Here is a 21,160-nt window from a genome sequence, read left to right as displayed (position 1 = left end):
ATGCAGTTAACAGAGTCCAAGAATTGCGTGCCGAATGCACGGAAGCTAAGGCGGAACTTAGCAAGCAGTTCAAAAGAGCGTGCCGAGCGCACGGAAGCTAAGACGAGACTTAGCAATGGTAGATACCAGGAAGAGAAACAAACGGGACTGTTGCATGTAGCAAACAAACCATCCAGACAGAACTCAGGTAGCAGGCAGGTTTAAATATTCAAGCAAACAATGAGAAACAGGAGTGCGTAAAAAGCATAGCAGGAGGAACAAATCAAGTAACTATGGTGACAAGATTAAACAGGAAGTGCTCAAACTAAGGTATCGGAAGAGTCCAAAAATAATCAAAACACACAAAAGGACTCAAGAACAAATACTATGTCTGATCCGGGAGGCGGATCGTGACAAAAAGCAATGATATGTTCTAAGTGCTTCACCAAGTCGACTACACGCTCTGTCATATTTTTGATTATTTTTTTCTCTAATTCAATCAATTTGATCCACTTCCTCTTCTAGGCACTGTCCTTCACATTCATGTTATTTCTTCCTATGGTTGGAAAACAAAGTTATGTCCATCTCTAGCTATAAGCTAATGCTAGAGAATAAGACCAGATGTTTTGGGCGAATGTTATGGGGTTACCTGTGACAATTGCAAGGCCAACTATTGACGGAGATGCGTGGAATTAACATTTTTGCTTGCACACCTTCTCAGAAGTCTCACAATGATAACTCCCCCTGTATGTTGGAGAAATTGTGGCGACCTAAACGCAAACCACTAGCATGTTTTCTGGGACTGCTCTGCCATAAAGGACTATAGGAAAGAGATAAGCTCTACAGGATATTTTCAAATGTGGAAATACCAGAGGTGGGACCTAGTCATTGTTTTGCAAGTCACCAGTAACTCTCAAGTCTTTGCCCTCAAGTCAAGACAGGCAAGTCCCGAGTCAAGTCCAAAGTCAAGACTGGAAAGTCTCAAGTCCTGCATTTTGAATTTCGAGTCATTTCAAGTCCTTTTAACCCCAGACTAATATATTTACACAGATTGTGTATGCTTTTAAAACGCTGTATGCATTTTATTAAAACAAGTGCATTTGAAACTGCAGGAAAAAAAATGTGCTGACATTGCACTTCATAATAGAACTATTAACCAGTCATGTAAAACATTTAACTCATTCCTTTACAGAATAAACACATTTAAAAAAAAACAAGTGCGACTGTACTTATTTGTACAAACGTGTTAACATTGTATTTCCATGGCATTTTGCATTGTAACTAGTTCCACAGCAGTTTCTGTCCTGTTCTTACCCTATCTCATTGATCTCATCTCATACTGTATGTGTTTATGCGTGCGTACACATTAAAAACATAAATACATGAACATAACAGTGAACAGTCGTACTTTCTAGATGTAAGGGCCCTATGCAATATGTGCACATATTCTTTATATAGTTTGCATTTCAACTGACCTTTATTTAACTATGTCTGTCTTTTTGTAGGAAGCTAAAATACGCGATGCTGCTGACCGCCGTCTAACGTTGCATTACTGTGTGTGATGCATTCACCAACGTAACGTTATGTGTAGGTACCTCATGCAACCCTGCTTAAAAAATATCACTTGACAAAAAGTATGAATAAAGTAGTGAACTGCAGTGGACGCAACAGATTGTTGTGTTTGCAATGACATCTTATAAGTAGACGGAGCATTGGCTGCTATTAGATGAGCAATTTGGCTGCCATCTTGAAGAGGTGATGAGGTGCCGGCGAGCAGCCTAAACTGATAGGTAGAAAACAAAGATGTCAGGCTGGTGTTCAGCGTTTTCCTGCTCAAATAAGCGGACTGTTGAAAATAGGAATCGGCGGATTACTTTTCATAAGTAAGATTTAACTTTAACGTACTATTGGTTGTATTTTGTGAAAAGAATATCACCACAGAGTTGAGAAGGAGCAAAGATCTTCAATATTTGTATGTGAAAATCACAAAGAAATCTTCTGGGGGAGGATGACGCCCCTACAGTTATTTAGTTTACAAACTTTCAGGCCCACCTAAAACAAAATTCCCCGGCCGCCACTGATTATGATGCATTCTCATTTTAGGCTAAACATAAGACAATACTCTGTTAACAGTATAATTGTAACCAGGAAAAAGTCTTCAAGTAACAATATTCAAATACTAACATTGTTGGGTAAGACAGACTTTAGTTTTATTCTGAATCCAGTGAAACAGATTGGTGGTTTTAGCTGATATAAAGACTTTCCAGTGTTTATACTGTATATGTTTAAGTATTTGGCAGACACTTTTATCCAAAGCAAAATACATAAAAAATACATATAAAACAATCACTGTAAACATTATTATTTAAGGGACAGCGTGGCGCAGTGGGAGAGTGGTCGTGCGCAACCCGAGGGTCCCTGGTTCAATCCCCATCGAGTACCAACCTCGTCACGTCCGTTGTGTCCTGAGAAAGACACTTCACCCTTGCTCCTGATGGGTGCTGGTTGGCGCCTTGCATGGCAGCTCCCTCCATCAGTGTGTGAATGGGTAAATGTGGAAGTAGTGTCAAAGCGCTTTGAGTACCTTGAAGGTAAAAAAGCGCTATACAAGTACAACCCATTTATCATTTATTATTATTTATTTATTTAAGAGAACGAGATTCCTCTCTGAGCTGCAACCTTATCGTGGTAGAGGAGTTTGCGTGTCCCAATGATCCTAGGAGCTATGTTGTCCGTGGGCATAAAGCCCCCTGGTAGGGTCTCCCAAGGCAAACAGGTTCTAGGTGAGGGATCAGACAAAGAGCAGCTCGAAGACCTTTATGAAGATGAAAAACCATGGACCCAGATTTCCCTCGCCCGGACGCGGGTCACCGGGGCCCCCCTCTGGAGCCAGGCCCGGAGGTGGGGCACGATGGCGAGCGCCTGGTGGCCGGGGCTGTTCCCATGGGGCCCGGCCGGGCACAGCCCGAAGAGGCAACGTGGGTCACCCCTCCAATGGGCTCACCACCCATAGCAGGGGCCATAGAGGTCGGGTGCATTGTGAGCTGGGCGACAGCCGAAGGCAGGGCACTTGGCGGTCCGATCCTCGGCTACAGAAGCTAGCTCTTGGGACGTGGAACGTCACGTCACTGGGGGGGAAAGAGCCTGAGCTAGTGTGCGAAGTCGAGAAATTCCGGCTGGATATAGTCGGACTCACTTCGACGCACAGCAAGGGCTCTGGAACCACTTCTCTCGAGAGGGATTGGACCCTCTTCCACTCTGGCGTTGCCGGCAGTGAGAGGCGACGGGCTGGGGTGGCAATTCTTGTTTCCCCCCGGCTCAAAGCCTGTACGTTGGAGTTCAACCCGGTGGACGAAAGGGTAGCCTCCCTCCGCCTTCGGGTGGGGGGACGGGTCCTGACTGTTGTTTGTGCTTATGCACCAAACAGCAGTTCAGAGTACCCACCCTTTTTGGGAACACTCGAGGGAGTACTGGAAAGTGCTCCCCCGGGTGATTCCCTTGTCCTACTGGGAGACTTCAACGCTCACGTTGGCAACGACAGTGAAACCTGGAGAGGCGTGATTGGGAAGAATGGGCGCCCGGATCTGAACCCGAGTGGTGTTTTGTTATTGGACTTTTGTGCTCGTCACAGTTTGTCGATAACAAACACCATGTTCAAACATAAGGGTGTCCATATGTGCACTTGGCACCAGGACATCCTAGGCCGCAGTTCCATGATCGACTTTGTAGTTGTGTCATCGGATTTGCGGCCTCATGTTTTGGACACTCGGGTGAAGAGAGGGGCGGAGCTTTCTACCGATCACCACCTGGTGGTGAGTTGGCTGCGATGGTGGGGGAGGATGCCGGACAGACCTGGGAGGCCCAAACGCATTGTGAGGGTCTGCTGGGAACGTCTGGCAGAGTCTCCTGTCAGACAAAGTTTCAATTCCCACCTCCGGAAGAACTTTGAACATGTCACGAGGGAGGTGCTGGACATTGAGTCCGAGTGGACCATGTTCCGCACCTCTATTGTCGAGGCGGCAGATCGGAGCTGTGGCCGCAAGGTAGTTGGTGCCTGTCGGGGCGGCAATCCTAAAACCCCTTGGTGGACACCAGCGGTGAGGGATGCCGTCAAGCTGAAGAAGGAGTCCTATCGGGTCCTTTTGGCTCATAGGACTCCGGAGGCAGTGGACAGGTACCGACAGGCCAAGCGGCGTGCAGCTTCAGCGGTCGCGGAGGCAAAAACTCGGACATGGGAAGAGTTCGGGGAAGCCATGGAAAACGACTTCCGGACGGCTTCGAAGCGATTCTGGACCACCGTCCGCCGCCTCAGGAAGGGGAAGCAGTGCACTATCGGCACCGTGTATGGTGCGGATAGTGTTCTGCTGACCTCGACTGCGGATGTTGTGGATAGGTGGAAGGAATACTTCGAAGACCTCCTCAATCCCACCAACACGTCTTCCTATGAGGAAGCAGTGCCTGGGGAATCTGTGGTGGACTCTCCTATTTCTGGGGCTGAGGTCGCTGAGGTAGTTAAAAAGCTCCTTGGTGGCAAGGCCCCAGGGGTGGACGAGATCCGCCCGGAGTTCCTTAAGGCTCTGGATGCTGTGGGGCTGTCTTGGTTGACAAGACTTTGCAGCATCGCGTGGACATCGGGGGCGGTACCTCTGGATTGGCAGACCGGGGTGGTGGTTCCTCTCTTTAAGAAGGGGGACCGGAGGGTGTGTTCCAACTATCGTGGGATCACACTCCTCAGCCTTCCCGGTAAGGTTTATTCGGGTGTACTGGAGAGGAGGCTACGTCGGATAGTCGAACCTCGGATTCAGGAGGAACAGTGTGGTTTTCGTCCTGGTCGTGGAACTGTGGACCAGCTCTATACTCTCGGCAGGGTTCTTGAGGGTGCATGGGAGTTTGCCCAACCAGTCTACATGTGCTTTGTGGACTTGGAGAAGGCATTCGACCGTGTCCCTCGGGAAGTCTTGTGGGGAGTGCTCAGAGAGTATGGGGTATCGGACTGTCTTATTGTGGCGGTCCACTCCCTGTACGATCAGTGCCAGAGCTTGGTCCGCATTGCCGGCAGTAAGTCGAACACATTTCCAGTGAGGGTTGGACTCCGCCAAGGCTGTCCTTTGTCACCGATTCTGTTCATAACTTTTATGGACAGAATTTCTAGGCGCAGTCAAGGCGTTGAGGGGTTCCGGTTTGGTAACCGCAGGATTAGGTCTCTGCTTTTTGCAGATGATGTGGTCCTGATGGCTTCATCTGACCGGGATCTTCAGCTCTCGCTGGATCGGTTCGCAGCCGAGTGTGAAGCGACCGGAATGAGAATCAGCACCTCCAAGTCCGAGTCCATGGTTCTCGCCCGGAAAAGGGTGGAGTGCCATCTCCGGGTTGGGGAGGAGACCCTGCCCCAAGTGGAGGAGTTCAAGTACCTAGGAGTCTTGTTCACGAGTGAGGGAAGAGTGGATCGTGAGATCGACAGGCGGATCGGTGCGGCGTCTTCAGTAATGCGGACGTTGTACCGATCCGTTGTGGTGAAGAAGGAGCTGAGCCGGAAGGCAAAGCTCTCAATTTACCGGTCGATCTACGTTCCCATCCTCACCTATGGTCATGAGCTTTGGGTCATGACCGAAAGGATAAGATCACGGGTACAAGCGGCCGAAATGAGTTTCCTCCGCCGTGTGGCGGGGCTCTCCCTTAGAGATAGGGTGAGAAGCTCTGCCATCCGGGAGGAACTCAAAGTAAAGCCGCTGCTCCTTCACATCGAGAGGAGCCAGATGAGGTGGTTCGGGCATCTGGTCAGGATGCCACCTGAACGCCTCCCGAGGGAGGTGTTTAGGGCACGTCCAACCGGTAGGAGGCCACGGGGAAGACCCAGGACACGTTGGGAAGACTATGTCTCCCGGCTGGCCTGGGAACGCCTCGGGATCCCCCGGGAAGAGCTAGACGAAGTGGCTGGGGAGAGGGAAGTCTGGGTTTCCCTGCTTAGGCTGTTGCCCCCGCGACCCGACCTCGGATAAGCGGAAGATGATTGATGGATGGATGGATGGAGATTCCTCTACATAATCTCCTCTCTTGTCAACAAAAGCACCTTGAGGATTCTAGCGGGAACTCTCATTCAACCCTTCTTTGATTACGCTTGCACCTCCTGGTACCCCAGCACCTCCAAAACCCTCAAATCTAGACTCCAAACATCCCAGAATAAGCTAGTCCGGTTACTTTTAGACCTCCACCCCAGATCACACCTCAATCCAACCCACTTCTCCAAAGTGGGCTGGCTCAGGGTGGAGGACAGAGTAAAACAACTTGCACTGAGCCTAGTCTATAAAATCCGCTACACCTCCTTGATACCAAAGTACATGTCAAACTACTTCCTTAACGTGAATGACCACCATAACCACAACACCAGGGGGAGCTCCACAAACCACGTTAAACCCAGATTCCGATCTAACAAAGGTCTTAACTCATTCTCTTTCTATGCCACATCAATGTGGAATGCACTCCCAACAGGTATAAAAGTAAGTGAATCTCTATATTCCTTCAAAACCGCTCTAAAACCGTCTGGTGCCACACGATCGTCTTGCAGCTCAATCCGTCAAAGACCAAGGAGCTGGTCATGGACTTTGGGAGGTCGAGTCCACGGTCACAACCTATTGTGATCGAGGGAGTTGAGGTACAGACCATGGACTCATTCAAGTACCTCGGGGTTTGGGTGGACAATAAGCTGGACTGGACTGTTAACACGGACCACCAGTACAAGAAAGGACAGAGCAGCCTGTACTTCCTCAGGAGACTGCACTCCTTCAACATTTGTAGAAAACTCCTGTGGATGTACTACCAGTCTGTGGTTGCCAGTGTTCTGTTCTACATGGTAGTGTGCTGGGGGGGCAGTACATCTAAGAAGGACAGCTCCAGACTTGAGAAACTGATCAGGCGGGCCGGTTCTACAATGGGGATGAAACTGGACTCACTGGTGACGGTGGCAGAGAAGAGGACTGTTGACAAACTAGTGAGCATCCTGGGTGATGCCAGTCACCCTCTGCATAGCGTTATCAGTAGCCAGAGGAGCCTGTTCAGTTCTAGACTGCTTCATCCCAAGTGCAGGACTAATAGACTCAAGAACTCCTTTGTCCCACACGCCATTAGACCGTACAACTCCTCTCTGGGACGGGGGACGGGGGTATTAGGATGACAGGGGATGCAAAACATTAACAGTGCAATACGTTTTCATAACATGGTCACTACTGCCTACTTTGTCTTGTTATATTCTTATTTTACTGTTATATTGTTATTCCCATTGTTTTTATTCTTTTTGTAATATTTCTCTATTTTGTTTCCTTTTAAACCTCCATTATTTACTTTTTATTTTTTTTAAATTGATCTCAACTCTGTACACTGCTGCTGGAATTTTAATTTTCCTGAAGGAACTCTCCTGAAGGAATCAATAAAGTACTATCTATCTATCTATCTAAAACAACACTTCCAGGCAACTTCAACACTTTACTAATACCCTCCTCCATTCACATCCCATCCCCCCGGATTATAAACAACTCAAATGTACTTCTAATGTGTATACTTGTTCTTATGCTATGTGAACTCACTATGTTCTCTGCTGGCTGTACATATCCTACTAAATAAGACCTGCAATGTTTCAATGTCCACATTTCTCTGTTGATGCAATTGTTGATGGCTGAAGTTCTGATATCAACCAAAGATCCTCATCCCACCCCCCATATTGTAAATAATGTAAATAATTCAATGTACATACTATGATGATTAACTTGTGTGATGACTGTATTATGTTGATAGTATATATTTGTACCATGAATTGATTAACGTGGAATTAAACAAGTTGAAAAACTTATTGGGGTGTTACCATTTAGTGGTCAATTGTACGGAATATGTACTGAATCGTGCAATCTACTAATAAAAGTATCAATCAATTAATCAATCAAAAGAATGTAATAGAAAATATCAATACAAAATGTCAAGGCAGAATAAACTCTCTGCTGCTGCAGCAACAGCGATACAGCCTGTAGGTCCCTAAGATATATAGACATCTAATGTATTCATACATTGTTTATATAGTTTTTTTCAATTTAAAAATAGCTGACCGTTTTTTTCCCCTTCTCTGGGATAATTATTGCCAGTTTTGATCTCGGACGTCTGGTCACTTATAGCATATAAGAATATTATATTACTGTTAAGCAGAGGTGGGTAGAGTAGCCAAAAATTGTACTCAAGTAAGAGTACTGTTACTTTAGAGATTTATTACTCAAGTAAAAGTAAGGAGTAGTCACCCAAATATTTACTTGAGTAAAAGTAAAAAGTATGTTGTGAAAAAACTACTCAAGTACTGAGTAACTGATGAGTAACCTGATCACGGCAAAAAATAATGCACAAAAACATAAAAATAGTGATGAACAAATTCAGAGCCAGTAATATCTCTTAAGCAACTAAAACAATATTATATATTAAATAATAGTACATTAAAATAAAATGAAAAAAATGGCACATTGAGCCACAATAACTTAACAGCAACATAGCCTCAGTAGGAATTCATTGATTTGATTGATTGATTAAAACATGTATTACTAGATTGTACAGTACAGTACATATTCCGTACAATTGACCACTAAATGGTAACACCCCAATAAGTTTTTCAACGTTTATCAATTACTTAGTAAATGACCAAGTCGAGGTGATCTACCTCATATATACATACACACACATCATATACATACACACACAAATCATTTATACACACACATATCATATATATGTATATATATATATATATATTAAATATATATATATATATGTATTTATATATATATATATATATACATTTATATATACAGCATATAATTTATATGTATTTATTTTGCCGTTTTTGTTCACATGTTGAAGGTGTTTTAATGAATATACATGCATGTTTAACATATAGATTCCTATCTTTCATGAAGACAAGAATATAAGTTGGTGTATTACCTGATTCTGATGACTTGCATTGATTGGAATTAGACGTTTTCACGTTTTCAAATGGAGGAGAAAAAAAAGTTTCTCTTTTCTGTCTAATAGCACATGAAAGTCGTTGGTTTTTGGCATCTTATTTGTCCAGCTTCCATATTCGTTTTTATACACTTTACAAGAAATACATTGGCGGCAAACTCCGTAGCTTGCTAGCTTGTTTGCGCTGGCTTTCGGAGACTCTTATTTTGTTAGCGCAGGCGCGATGGAGCGGCACTTTTATTGTGAAGACAGGAACTGTGCGATCAGTCTTTAGGCTTTTGACGGGAAGTACGGTTGAAATAAAAAGTGTCTTTTTTCCTTTACACTTTTGATTGATTGAAACTTTTATTAGTAGATTGCACAGTACAGTACATAATCCGTACAATTGACCACTAAATGGTAACAACCGAATAAGTTTTTTAACTTGTTTAAGTCGGGTCATGTGACCGCCTGGCTCTGTTTGATTGGTCCAACGTCACCAGTGACTGCATGTGATTGGTCAAACGCAGGCATGCGTAGATTCTACTTTGAAGCTCTGTCATTAACCAAAACAAACATTAATAGATCGATTAAAAAAAAGTAGCGAGTAGCGAGCTGAATGTAGATAAATGGAACGGAGTAAAAGTAGCGTTTCTTCTCTATAAATATACTCAAGTAAAAGTAAAAGTATGTTGCATAAAAACTACTCGTAGAAGTACAATTTATCCCAGAAGTTACTCAAGTAAATGTAACGGAGTAAATGTAGCGCGTTACTACCCACCTCTGCTGTTAAGCAAACTATGAACACGGCAAAACATGTGTCCTTTACCATAGCTACAGTATGACAAAAAAGGGGGTGAAAATGAGTGGTATTCAGTGAGGTAAGATGAATAAAATGCGCTGAGAGTTCATTGCTCCCGCCAAATGAATTGCACTGAGTGGAGTGGATCACCACTCCAAGATGGCGGCCCCGCGTCACGTCAGCGCCAGTAGGCAGTAGCGCTCCATGCTGCGTCTACTTATAAGATGTCTATGGTTCTACTAACGTTAGCAGTGAGTTTACAGCCTCACTGATTTAACTACACCACAAATAAAAGTTACGTTACTCAGCCAATAAACGTTAGCATACATTCAAAACTTACCCTTCTTTTTGCAAATGTCGAACGAAGCTGGAAGTTGTCGCGTCTCCGTCTGTAATCTTCGAACCGCATGTTTTGCATCCTGGAATTCGTTTTTTGTTGACCAACTCGTAGTTTTAATGCCCGAACGAAACTATTTTTGGCACAATTTTTCCTCACCGGCGGGTTTTGCGAGAGCTCTTCTTCGTTGGTTTTCCTGCAATTTGATTGGTTGAATGCTGTGTGACGAAAACAACGTGGATGTAATTTGATTGGTTGTTGTACTGACAGGTAGCGCACATACGCTGACAGACATGCGTACAAGGGAGTAGGTTTGATTTTGAGATTGGTGGGGACACAAAAGTGCTCCAAGGCAGCACTCTGAAAGTTTACTTTTTTTTTTTTTTTTTTTACATTAGCAATCATAATTTCACGTCATGCAGATGTTATAGAGTAAAGCAATGGTTCCCAAACTTTTGCAGGCTGGCGCCCCCCTTGGCTCCCCAGTGAATTCCTAGCGCCGTCCGTAGAAAAAGACAGCTGATGTTTTTACGATGTTAAAAAACGGACTAAAGTAGTTGAATTCACATGTTTAAGGTTAACTTCCACCTACGGGGAGGGTTAACAATGGTAGAGGGGACTGAGCATTGACTTCCATCCATCCATGTGAATTCTCCCTGCCCACTGGGTGTGAGTTTTCCTTGCCCTTTTGTGGGTTCTTCCGAGGATGTTGTAGTCGTAATGATTTGTGCAGTCCTTTGAGACATTTGTGATTCAGGGCTATATAAATAAACATTGATTGATTTCTTAATCATTATTTACCATCTGTTAATATTCTATTATTTTATTTCAGATTATTAGTATTGTTAATTTATTTTAATTTTATTTATTTAATTCATTAATTCAAAAAGTCGCTTCTTACCGGAGATCAGCGGAGATTGCGCCGTCCATGCAGTTGCCGTGACTTCCCTCAGAGACTGGGGTCAACACACCCGTGGACAAACCCCTCCGACTATCAGGTACTATTTAACTCACAAAAACACTAGCAACACAATAGAGGATAAAGGATTTCCCAGAATTATCCTAGTAAATGTGTCTAAAAACATTTGAAATTGCTCCCAATGCTTTATTTTTATTTTTTTTCTAGTCCTTCACTATCAATATTCGCATCCACAAATCTTTCATCCTCGCTCAAATTAATGGGGAAATTGTCACTTTCTTGGTCCGAATAGCTCTTGATGCTGGAGGCTCACATTTTAAACAATGTGAGGAGCCCTCACACTTGTGACCTCATCGTCTGCTACTTCCGAAAAAGGCAGGGTTTTTTTATTAGCGACCAAAAGTTGCAAACTTTATCGTCGATGTTCTCTACTAGATCCTTTCACCAAAAATATGGCGATATCGCAAAATGATCAAGTATGACACATAGAATGGACCTGCTATCCCCGTTTAAATAAGAACATCTCATTTCAGTAGGCCTTTAAGTTGATGAATCCAGATGCATCTCTATTACAATCCCCAAAGAGGGCACTTTAAGTTGTGTAGAAATATTTATTTATAATTGAATCACTTGTTTATTTTTCAAGAAGTTTTTAGTTTTTTAAATCTTTTTTTCCAAATAGTTCAAGAAAGACCACTACAAATGAGCAATATTTTGCACTGTTATACAATTTAATAAATCAGAAACTGATGACATAGTGCTGTATTTTACTTCTTTATCTCTTTTTTTTTCCAACCAAAAATGCTTTGCTCTGATTAGGATGTACTTGATTTAAAAAAATGTTCACAGACATCACTGAAAAAAGGTTGGGAAACACTGATGTAGTAGATAGAATGTCTGATGCTGGATGTCAATAAAAATGTTATGAAAAAATATATATATATTTTTGCTCGCAACTAAAAGCATAATTAGCCGAGAGACAGCTTTTATCTCAAAACACTCCAAAGCTGGGGCACTCTCAAGTTGAGGTATCACTCTATTGCCATGACTCCACCTGCTTTTTAGAGGATAAGTTTTGTTTAGTTGAAACAATTTCCACAGTCTGTATAGCTCGTGTCAGCAACTTGAGGGTTGCAGGTTCGATTCCCGCTTCCGCCATCCTAGTCACTGCCGTTGTGTCCTTGGGCAAGAAACTTCACCCACCGGCTCCCAGTACCAACCACACTGGTTTAAAAATGTAACTTAGATATTGGGTTTCACTATGTAAAGCGCTTTGAGTCGCTAGAGAAAAGCGCTATATAAATATAATTCACAATTCACTAATTATGTCACACAAGAATGTGTATACTGCACAAATAAAAATGATATAGTTACAAGTGGTGGGTGAAGATGTATATCAAAACGTAAAGAGAAAGGAACACATTTGTCAATTAGAGGTAACATTAAACAAATGATAAATGATAAACGGGTTGTACTTGTATAGCGCTTTTCTACCTTCAAGGTACTCAAAGCGCTTTGACACTACTTCCACATTTACACATTCACACACTGATGGAGGGAGCTGCCATGCAAGGCGCTAACCAGCACCCATCAGGAGCAAGGGTGAAGTGTCTTGCTCAGGACACAACGGACGTGACGAGGTTGGTACTAGGTGGGGATTGAACCAGGGACCCTCGGGTTGCGCACGGCCACTCTCCCACTGCGCCACGCCGTCAAAACAAAACTGCAGTACCACAGACATGCATTTGACAAAAACTTTGTGGAAAGTTGGCCAGTGCAGCTTTGGGGTTCAGGCTTCACTGCCTCTCCATTTCACATATTTTCTTTTTGTAATGTCTGATATACTTGGGGATAAAGACGTAAAAAAAACGTGCCTTGTTAAATATTTAAACTGTCAAGGTCATCGATCAACGGCATTTTCTTGAACGCACAACTGTTGTCGGGAGACGAGCCAGCCAGGAAAAAGTATAGTGATGCCTGAAGAGAAATATGATGTCAGAGAAATCTGTCTGCAAAATGAAATGTCTCATCAGGTACAAGACGATCCACATTAACTTCAGACATGACGGGAAGAAAGTGAGGAATCTTACGTACAGCTTTGCCAAGGACATTCATCTAAAAAAGTACAACTACTAAAAAAAAAGGGATGCTAACCACAAAAAAACGAAGATGCTTTCGCAAGTGTTACAACTACATGAAAATCCATCCATCTAGTTTCTACCGCTTGTCCCTTTTGGGGTCAAAGGGGGTGCTGCAGCCTACCTCAGCGGGGTACACCCTGGACAAGTCGCCACCTTATCGCAGGGCCAACACAGATAGACGGACAACTTTCACACTCACATTTACACACCAGGGCCAATTTAGTGTTAAAGTCAAGTTAAAGTACCAATGATTGTCACACACACACTAGATGTGGCGAAATTTGTCCTCTGCATTTGACCCATCCCCTTGGTCACCCCCTGGGATGTGAGGGGAGCAGTGGGCAGCAGCGGTGCCGCGCCCGGGAATCATTTATGGTGATTAGTGTTGCCAATCAACCTATCCCCAGGTGCATGTCTTTGGAAGTGGGAGGAAGGGAACCCACAAAGTCACGGGGCGAACATGCAAACTCCACACAAAGATCCCGAGTCCAGGATCCAACCTGTGCCACCCCCTATGAAAGTTCCCCTAGCAAAACAAAATTGGGGTCTCAAACTCACGGCCCCCAGCTCCATATTTTGAAGGCCTTCACTTGACTTCCTAGTGGGGCTGCACGATACACTGGTATTATACTTCATATAAGTTAGAAAGCGGTACATATTTGAGATCAATACACTGAAAAAAATAACTCAAAAGATTTAGTTAAAAAAATTATTATGAGTATTTGCACGCAAATGATTTAAGTAAAATTTAATGCTGCAATATCACTTGCCAGTATCAAGTAAATTCTACTTACCATATAACAGGGGTAGGGAACCTAGGGCTTGGGAGCCAGGTGTGGCTCTTTTGATGACTGCATCTGGCTCTCAGATAAATCTGAGCTGACGTTGCTTAACACGATAAATAATGAATATTTCCACTTGTAATCACAGTTTTAAAAATAATGTTCAAAATACAAAACATTCTCATGCATTTTTAATCCATCCATCCGTTTCTACCGCACCTGTTCAAGAAGTTGCGTTAATGGTAAGAAGTTATTTATTTATTATTGGTTAGTGTGGGGCTTGCCCTCCTGGAGGTTCTTCAGATCACCAAGCACTGACATGAGAGCCTGTTTCAGGGTTACAATGTTGTTTTATTTTTCAATAAGTCTCTCAGTTGCTTTCCAGCAATTGTATTTTTATCTTTCGTTTTCGCTCGCGCTCTGGCTCAAGCCCCAGCCCCAACCCCGTCTCTCCTCTTGGCTGCTGCTTATAACAGAGTGACAGGTGATTAGATAACAAGGCCCAGGTGGGCCATCTACGCACCTGTCGCAGATTTAGAGGCCGGTCCTGGTACACCCCAGTTCACTGCAGGCCCACAGGCCACGCCCCCTCCACAGTTAGCTTTAGAATAACAATGTTATTACAAAGAATAAGAAACCTATTATACTCTAGAAATGTTGGTCTTACTTAATAACGCACGCGTTTGGTTGTGTTCAGTGTTAAAAAAAATATTATATGGCTCTTACGGAAATACATTTTAAAATATTTGGCTTTTTGGCTCTCTCAGCCAAAAAGGTTCCCGACCCCTGTTGTAGATGGTCAATGGTGTATTTGCAACATGGTGAAGTCCAGGGAGTGGTCAAAGAAGTCAAGAGAGGAGGTAATTTCTCTTCATAAGAAAGGATATGGATATAAGAAAATAGCAAAGACATTACACATTCCAAGAGACACAGTTAGGAGCATAATTCGCAAGTTTAAAGCTAAAGGCACAGTGGAAACACTACCTGGGCGTGGATGTTGTGTGCAACTGCTGTCCGGTATTAGAAGCGTACAGTGGTGAAAAACCCCCGGGTAACAGCTGAGGAACTACAACAGGACACTGCAGAGGGGGGAACGCAGCTTTCGTCCCAGACAATAAGGCGCACACTACGAGATGAAGGCCTCCATGCCAGAATTCCCAGGCACACCGCACTTCTGACTACCAGGCACAAGAAAAATAGACCCCAGTATGCCTAAAATCATCTGGAAAAACCCCAAAGGTTTTGGGAAACTGTTCTATGGAGTGATGAGACAAAAGTGGAACTCTTTGTGCCTATGAATCAACGTTATGTCTGGAGGAGAAAAAATGAAGCTTACAAAGAGAAGAACACCTTGCCTACTGTTAAGCATGGTGGGGGGTCAATCATGCTCTGGGGCTGTTTCTCTGCCTCAGGTACCGGGAATCTACCAGCGCGTTCAAGGCATTATGAATTCTATTTCCTAGCAGGATATATTAGCTGCAAATGTCATGAAGTCAGTGACGAAGCTGAGGCTTGGGAGACGTTGGACCTTCCAACAGGACAAGGATCCCAAGCATACCTCCAAATCAACATCAGAGTGGTTGCAGAAGAAGGGCTGGAAGACTCTGGAGTGGCCTTCACAGTCGCCAGACCTAAATCCTCTAGAAAAGCTGTGGTGGGACTTGAAGAAGGCAGTTGCAGCACGCAAGCCCAAGAATATGAATGAACTGGAGGCCTTTGCCCAAGAGGAATGGGCTAAAATACCTGTAGATGCTTGCAAGGAGCTTGTGTCCGCTTATGTATCACCTTTGAAGGATGTCATTACTGCCAAAGGGTGTTCTACTAAGTACTAAAGATGCATGGAACTAGGGGGTTGAATCATTTTGTCAATGAGATATTAAGAAAAATGTCCTTTTTTGGTATTTTGTAAAATATAGTGTTACAATTTAAGTTGCATTTGTCTATTTGACACATCTTTATTTGATATGACTATAAACAAAATACGGAATAAATGTCCAACTTGCTAAAACACCAAAATTGTGTGGGGGTTTAATAATTTTGATCACAACTGTACTTGGTCAACAGCCATACAGGTCCCACTGAGGGTGGCCATATAAACAACTTTAACACTGTTACAAATATGCGCCACACTGTGAACCCACGCCAAACAAGAATGACGAACATTTTGGGAGAACATCCACATCGTAACACAACATAAACACAACAGAACAAATACCGTGAACCCCTTGCAACACTAACTCTTCCGGGATGCTACAATATACACCCACGCTACCCCTTACCGCACCCCACCTCAACCCTGATTACGTCACATAAAATATTCCACTTTGAAAAAAATATTTGGTGGAAGATTTCGCATATTTTGTGTGTTTGCCATAAAAAAACATAGTTTTGTTTAACAAAAAAACATAAAAAAAACAAAAACATTTTGAAATGAGGATTAGATCTAAAATTGATGTAAACTCCAGAGATTTAAGCATTAAGTATAAAATGTATGTATGCCCTGGAACACCATTATCATCATTTCATGACCGAAGCAAAACACTTTTTACACTTTTATACTGAAATAATAAATACACCTACAACTTATTAAATAAAAACATGGAAAAAACTACCAGCAGCGGTAAAGTTTAGATCCAAGAAGGAAAGAAGAAAGTGAATGAATGTTCATAACTGAATACATTGACATATGCATACAAAGTTGTCTTCTTTTTATGTTATTTATTTTAATGAATAAGTAACATTTTACAAAACACAATTTAGTATGTGAGATATAACAGGACAGTGCATACGTTTATCATTTGTTTTCAAAACGCTTACAAAAAAGTGGGACCCCAGAAATTTACCGTGGGATCCCATTTTTATGACTTGATAGCATTTCTATTATATAAATATATTATTTATAAAGCAAGTTCAAGTGTCATTGGCAAATTTTCACCTCGGGTCGGCCTATGCATGCATATATGTGTCCTCTTTTTGGGATTTCAGGATATGGTCAGCCTATTTTTAAACTGAACAACCAGCAACGTTCGTCGCAGTGAGTGAGTAGAAGCTCCATCTATCCCACGCCCAACCGTGAGGCTATAAACTTAACATTTATAAACAAATGAATGTTTTGAAGGTTGGCGGTAGCGGGGGTGTATATTGTAGCGTACCGGAATAGTTAGTGCTGCAAGGGGTTCTGGATATTTGTTCTGTTTTGTTACGGTGTGGATGTTCTCCCAAAATGTGTTTGTCATTCTTGTTTGGTGTGGGTTCACAGTGTGGTGCATATTTGTTAAAGTTGTTTATATGGCCACACTCAGTGTGACCTGTATGGCTGTTGACCAAGTATGCCTTGCATTCACTCACAGCAATGAAAGCAGTGAGTGAGTAGAAGCTCCATCTATCCCACGCCCAACCGTGAGGCTATAAACTTAACATTTATAAACAAATGAATGTTTTGAAGGTTGGCGGTAGCGGGGGTGTATATTGTAGCGTCCCGGAATAATTAGTGCTGCAAGGGGTTCTGGGTATTTGTTCTGTTGTGTTACGGTGTGGATGTTCTCCCGAAATGTGTTTGTCATTCTTGTTTTCGTGTGAGTTCACAGTGTGGCACATATTTGTTAAAGTTATTCATACGGCCACACTCAGTGTGACCTGTATGGAAGTTGACAAAGTATGCGTTGCATTCACTCATGGTCAGCCTATTTTAAACTGAACAACCAGCAACTTTCGTCGCAGTGAGTGAGTAGAAGCTCCATCTATCCCACACCCAACCGTGAGGCTATAAACTTAACATTTATAAACAAATGAATGTTTTGAAGGTTGGCGGTAGCGGGGGTGTATATTGTAGCGTCCCGGAATAGTTAGTGCTGCAAGGGGTTCTGGGTATTTGTTCTGTTGTGTTTATGTTGTGTTACGGTGTGGATGTTCTCCCGAAATGTGTTTGTCAATCTTGTTTGGTGTGGGTTCACAGTGTGGTGCATATTTGTTAAAGTTGTTTATACGGCCACACTCAGTGTGACCTGTATGGAAGTTGACCAAGTATGCGTTGCATTCACTCATGGTCAGCCTATTTTAAACTGAACAACCAGCAACTTTCATCGCAGTGAGTGAGTAGAAGCTCCATCTATCCCACGCCCAACCGTGAGGCTATAAACTTAACATTTATAAACAAATGAATGTTTTGAAGGTTGGCGGTAGCGGGGGTGTATATTGTAGCGTACCGGAATAGTTAGTGCTGCAAGGGGTTCTGGGTATTTGTTCTGTTTTGTTACGGTGTGGATGTTCTCCCAAAATGTGTTTGTCATTCTTGTTTGGTGTGGGTTCACAGTGTGGCACATATTTGTTAAAATTGTTTGTACGGCCACACTCAGTGTGACCTGTATGGCTGTTGACCAAGTATGCTTTGCATTCACTCATGTGTGTGTAAAAGTTACATATATTATGTGACTGGGTCACCACGCTGTTTGTATGGAGGAAAAGCGGACATGACGACAGGTTGTAGAGGACGCTAAAGGAAGTGCCCTCAAGGCACGCCCCCAATATTGTTGTCCGGGTGGAAATCGGGAGAAATTCGGGAGAATGGTACTGTAATTGGGGAATCTCCCGGGAAAATAGGAAGGTTTGGCAAGTATGACACAAAATTTAACACACACATTGAGCAACTCCCTTTAAGGAAGTAGAAGGGTTTCACCATCTCCTTGGGAATTCAACAGTGTTAAAAATATATATGTTTACATTTAATTTTACATTTATAATTACATAAGGCGTACAATAGCTCAGGATCACAATAGCTGCAAGTAGAAGTTGTTTGGTGCAGTTTAATTAAATTGTCACATGGTTAAAGCTTAATTCTGAAGTGAATACAGCCGGAGCCAGGCTCTACCGCCAGCTATGACGCATACTGACTGTTTTGCTATTTTATTTTCAAACATTAACGATTATTATTTTCTCTCTTTTTTATTAAAGCAACGCCCCAAAAAATATGGCCCATTTTATGCTGTAAAGATCACATTTCGTTTTGTGGAAGATCCTAGTAAATTCTCATTAGGACAGGTTGCCGACTGAGCTGTAAAATAAAAACATGTGCTCCCTCGTTGTTTTTAACAACGTATTTCCCTGCCAATACATTCTTCAATATTTTTTCTGTGTTTGCGCAGTGAAAGGAATATTTGCATCTTACTCACCCTCGATCCGACCCGACTTCAAGTTTAGACTTCCTGTCATGGATGACACAGACACAGTCACGCAGGGCGTCATCGGATGGGCCTCCGTCTCCATGACGACCACAATCTGGGTAGTGTGAAGAGAGACCTTGGGGAAGGACAGAGCCAAGGCCTCAATGCTGCTGGCTTTGCTGAGGCCATGGCTCTGATGGGAAGTAGTGAAGGCCCTGGGCGGCATCTTGGCAGGAGACGACTGAGGGGTCGCAGAAGTGGAGGCCGGTTTACTGGAGGTGTTCCAAATGTGGTTTGGCACAAGTTTCTTCAGGTAGGCTTTGGCCTGCTCCAATTTGACCAGTGTTGGGCTGACTTTCAAAGGGCGGGACAGCTCCAAACTGATTTCCGCTGTGGAAAAAAATGGGAGGAAATAATTAAGTATTTTTTTTTGTTTAAAAGCTACAATTCCACAAACATGCTTGTAACATTTTGCCTGAACTAAGGGAACAGTTCCCAAAAGCAGCCTTTAAAAACAGAGGCTCACTCCAGTGCTTGAATGTGTAATATTTATAAAATATTAAGGAAGCTAAACGGAGCAATGCTTTTAGGAAAGTACTCACATAAACACCAGCAAATCACCAGCTCAGTGGCCATGTGGTTAGAGCATGGGTTTGATCGAACCCTAGGGGTTCCGCAAGTCGGCCTCAGGGGTTCGGCGGAGCCAGTCAAGACACACCTGACTCATCCATACATGCCAACCTTGCACTACCTTGAGTAGTGCTGCATGGGATTCTGGGTATTTGTTTTTTGGGTTTATGTTGTGTTACGGTGAAGATTTTCTCCCGAAATGTGTTTGTCATTCTTGTTTGGTGTGGGTTCACAGTGTGGCGCATATTTGTAACAGTGTTAAAGTTGTTTATACGGCCACCCTCAGTGTGACCTGTGTGGCTGTTGACCAAGTATGCGTTGCATTCACTTATGTGTGTGTAAAAGCCACATAAATGATGTGAATGCGCCGTTTGTATGGAGGAAAAGCGGACGTGACGACAGGTTGTAGAGGACGCTAAAGGAGAATGGTTGCCCTGGAGAGACTGAAATTCGGGATTCTCCCGGAAAAATCGGCAGGGTTGGCAAGTATGGACTCATTGTGTACATAAAAAACTTCTCCATATCGGCATATGGGTGTGAGTTTTCCTTGCCCTTATGTGGGCTCTTCTGAGGATGTCGTAGTCGTAATGGTTTGTACAGTCCTTTGAGACATTTGTGATTTAGGGCTATATAAATAAACATTGATTGATTGATTGATTGATATCGTGGATACGGCAACTGCAGAAGTCACACCGATTTGCAGGTGTGTAATTTGTTGTGAGTTCATGTACGGTTAATTTTGTACACTAGGAAAAAAAACAAACTTTGTCTTGAATTTGAAATAAATGAAAAATAAATGTACACAAAAGAAGGGTTGGGTGAATGCGCGTATGAAACGGGTGGGGTTCGGAACCTCCAACAAGGTTAAGAACCACTGGGTTAGAGTGTCCGCAGTGAGACTGGGAGGTTGAGTCATACCAAAGACTATAAAAAATGGGACCCATTGCCTCCCTGCTTGGCTCTCAGCATCAAGGGTTGGAATTGGGGGTCAAATCACCAAACGATTCCCGAGTGTGGCGCACGCTGCTGCTCGCTGCTCCCCTCGCCTCCCAGGGGGTGAACATGGGGATGTGTCAAATGCAGAGGACAAATTTCACCACACCTAGTGTGTGAGACAATCATTGGAACTTAAACTTTAACATTGTAATTATTAGGGCTGCGAATCTTTGGGTGTCCCGCGATTCGATTTAATATCGATTCTTGCGGTCACGATTTGATATCGATTTTTTCGATTCGATTCGATTCAAAATGATTCTGTATTCATTCAATAGATAGGATTTCAGCAGGATCTACCCCAGTCTGCTGACATGCCAGCAAAATAGTAGATAAAAAAAAAAAAAAGCTTTTATAATTTTAAAGGACAATGTTTTATCAACTGATTGCAATAACGTAAATTTGTTTTAACTATTAAAAAAATCAAAAATATGACTTATTTTATCTT

General features: G+C 43.0%; 1 protein-coding gene across 3 annotated transcripts in view; it reads right to left on the bottom strand.

The window, feature by feature from the left end:
- The window catches only part of LOC133562376 (intermembrane lipid transfer protein VPS13B-like), an 819,661-nt gene that overhangs the window by 311,331 nt on the left and 487,170 nt on the right, over window positions 1-21,160 (bottom strand). For all 3 annotated transcript variants that reach the window (XM_061916536.1, XM_061916534.1, XM_061916535.1), the window contains exon 38: window positions 19,099-19,479. In XM_061916536.1, the coding sequence (XP_061772520.1) occupies window positions 19,099-19,479 (381 nt within the window). The remainder of the gene's footprint in view (window positions 1-19,098; window positions 19,480-21,160) is intronic.

Source organism: Nerophis ophidion, linkage group LG11, assembly GCF_033978795.1.
Source record: "Nerophis ophidion isolate RoL-2023_Sa linkage group LG11, RoL_Noph_v1.0, whole genome shotgun sequence".
NCBI lineage: Eukaryota > Metazoa > Chordata > Actinopteri > Syngnathiformes > Syngnathidae > Nerophis > Nerophis ophidion.
The sequence above is the reverse complement of the archived record's forward strand: the minus strand, read 5'-3'. Positions and strand labels throughout refer to the sequence as shown.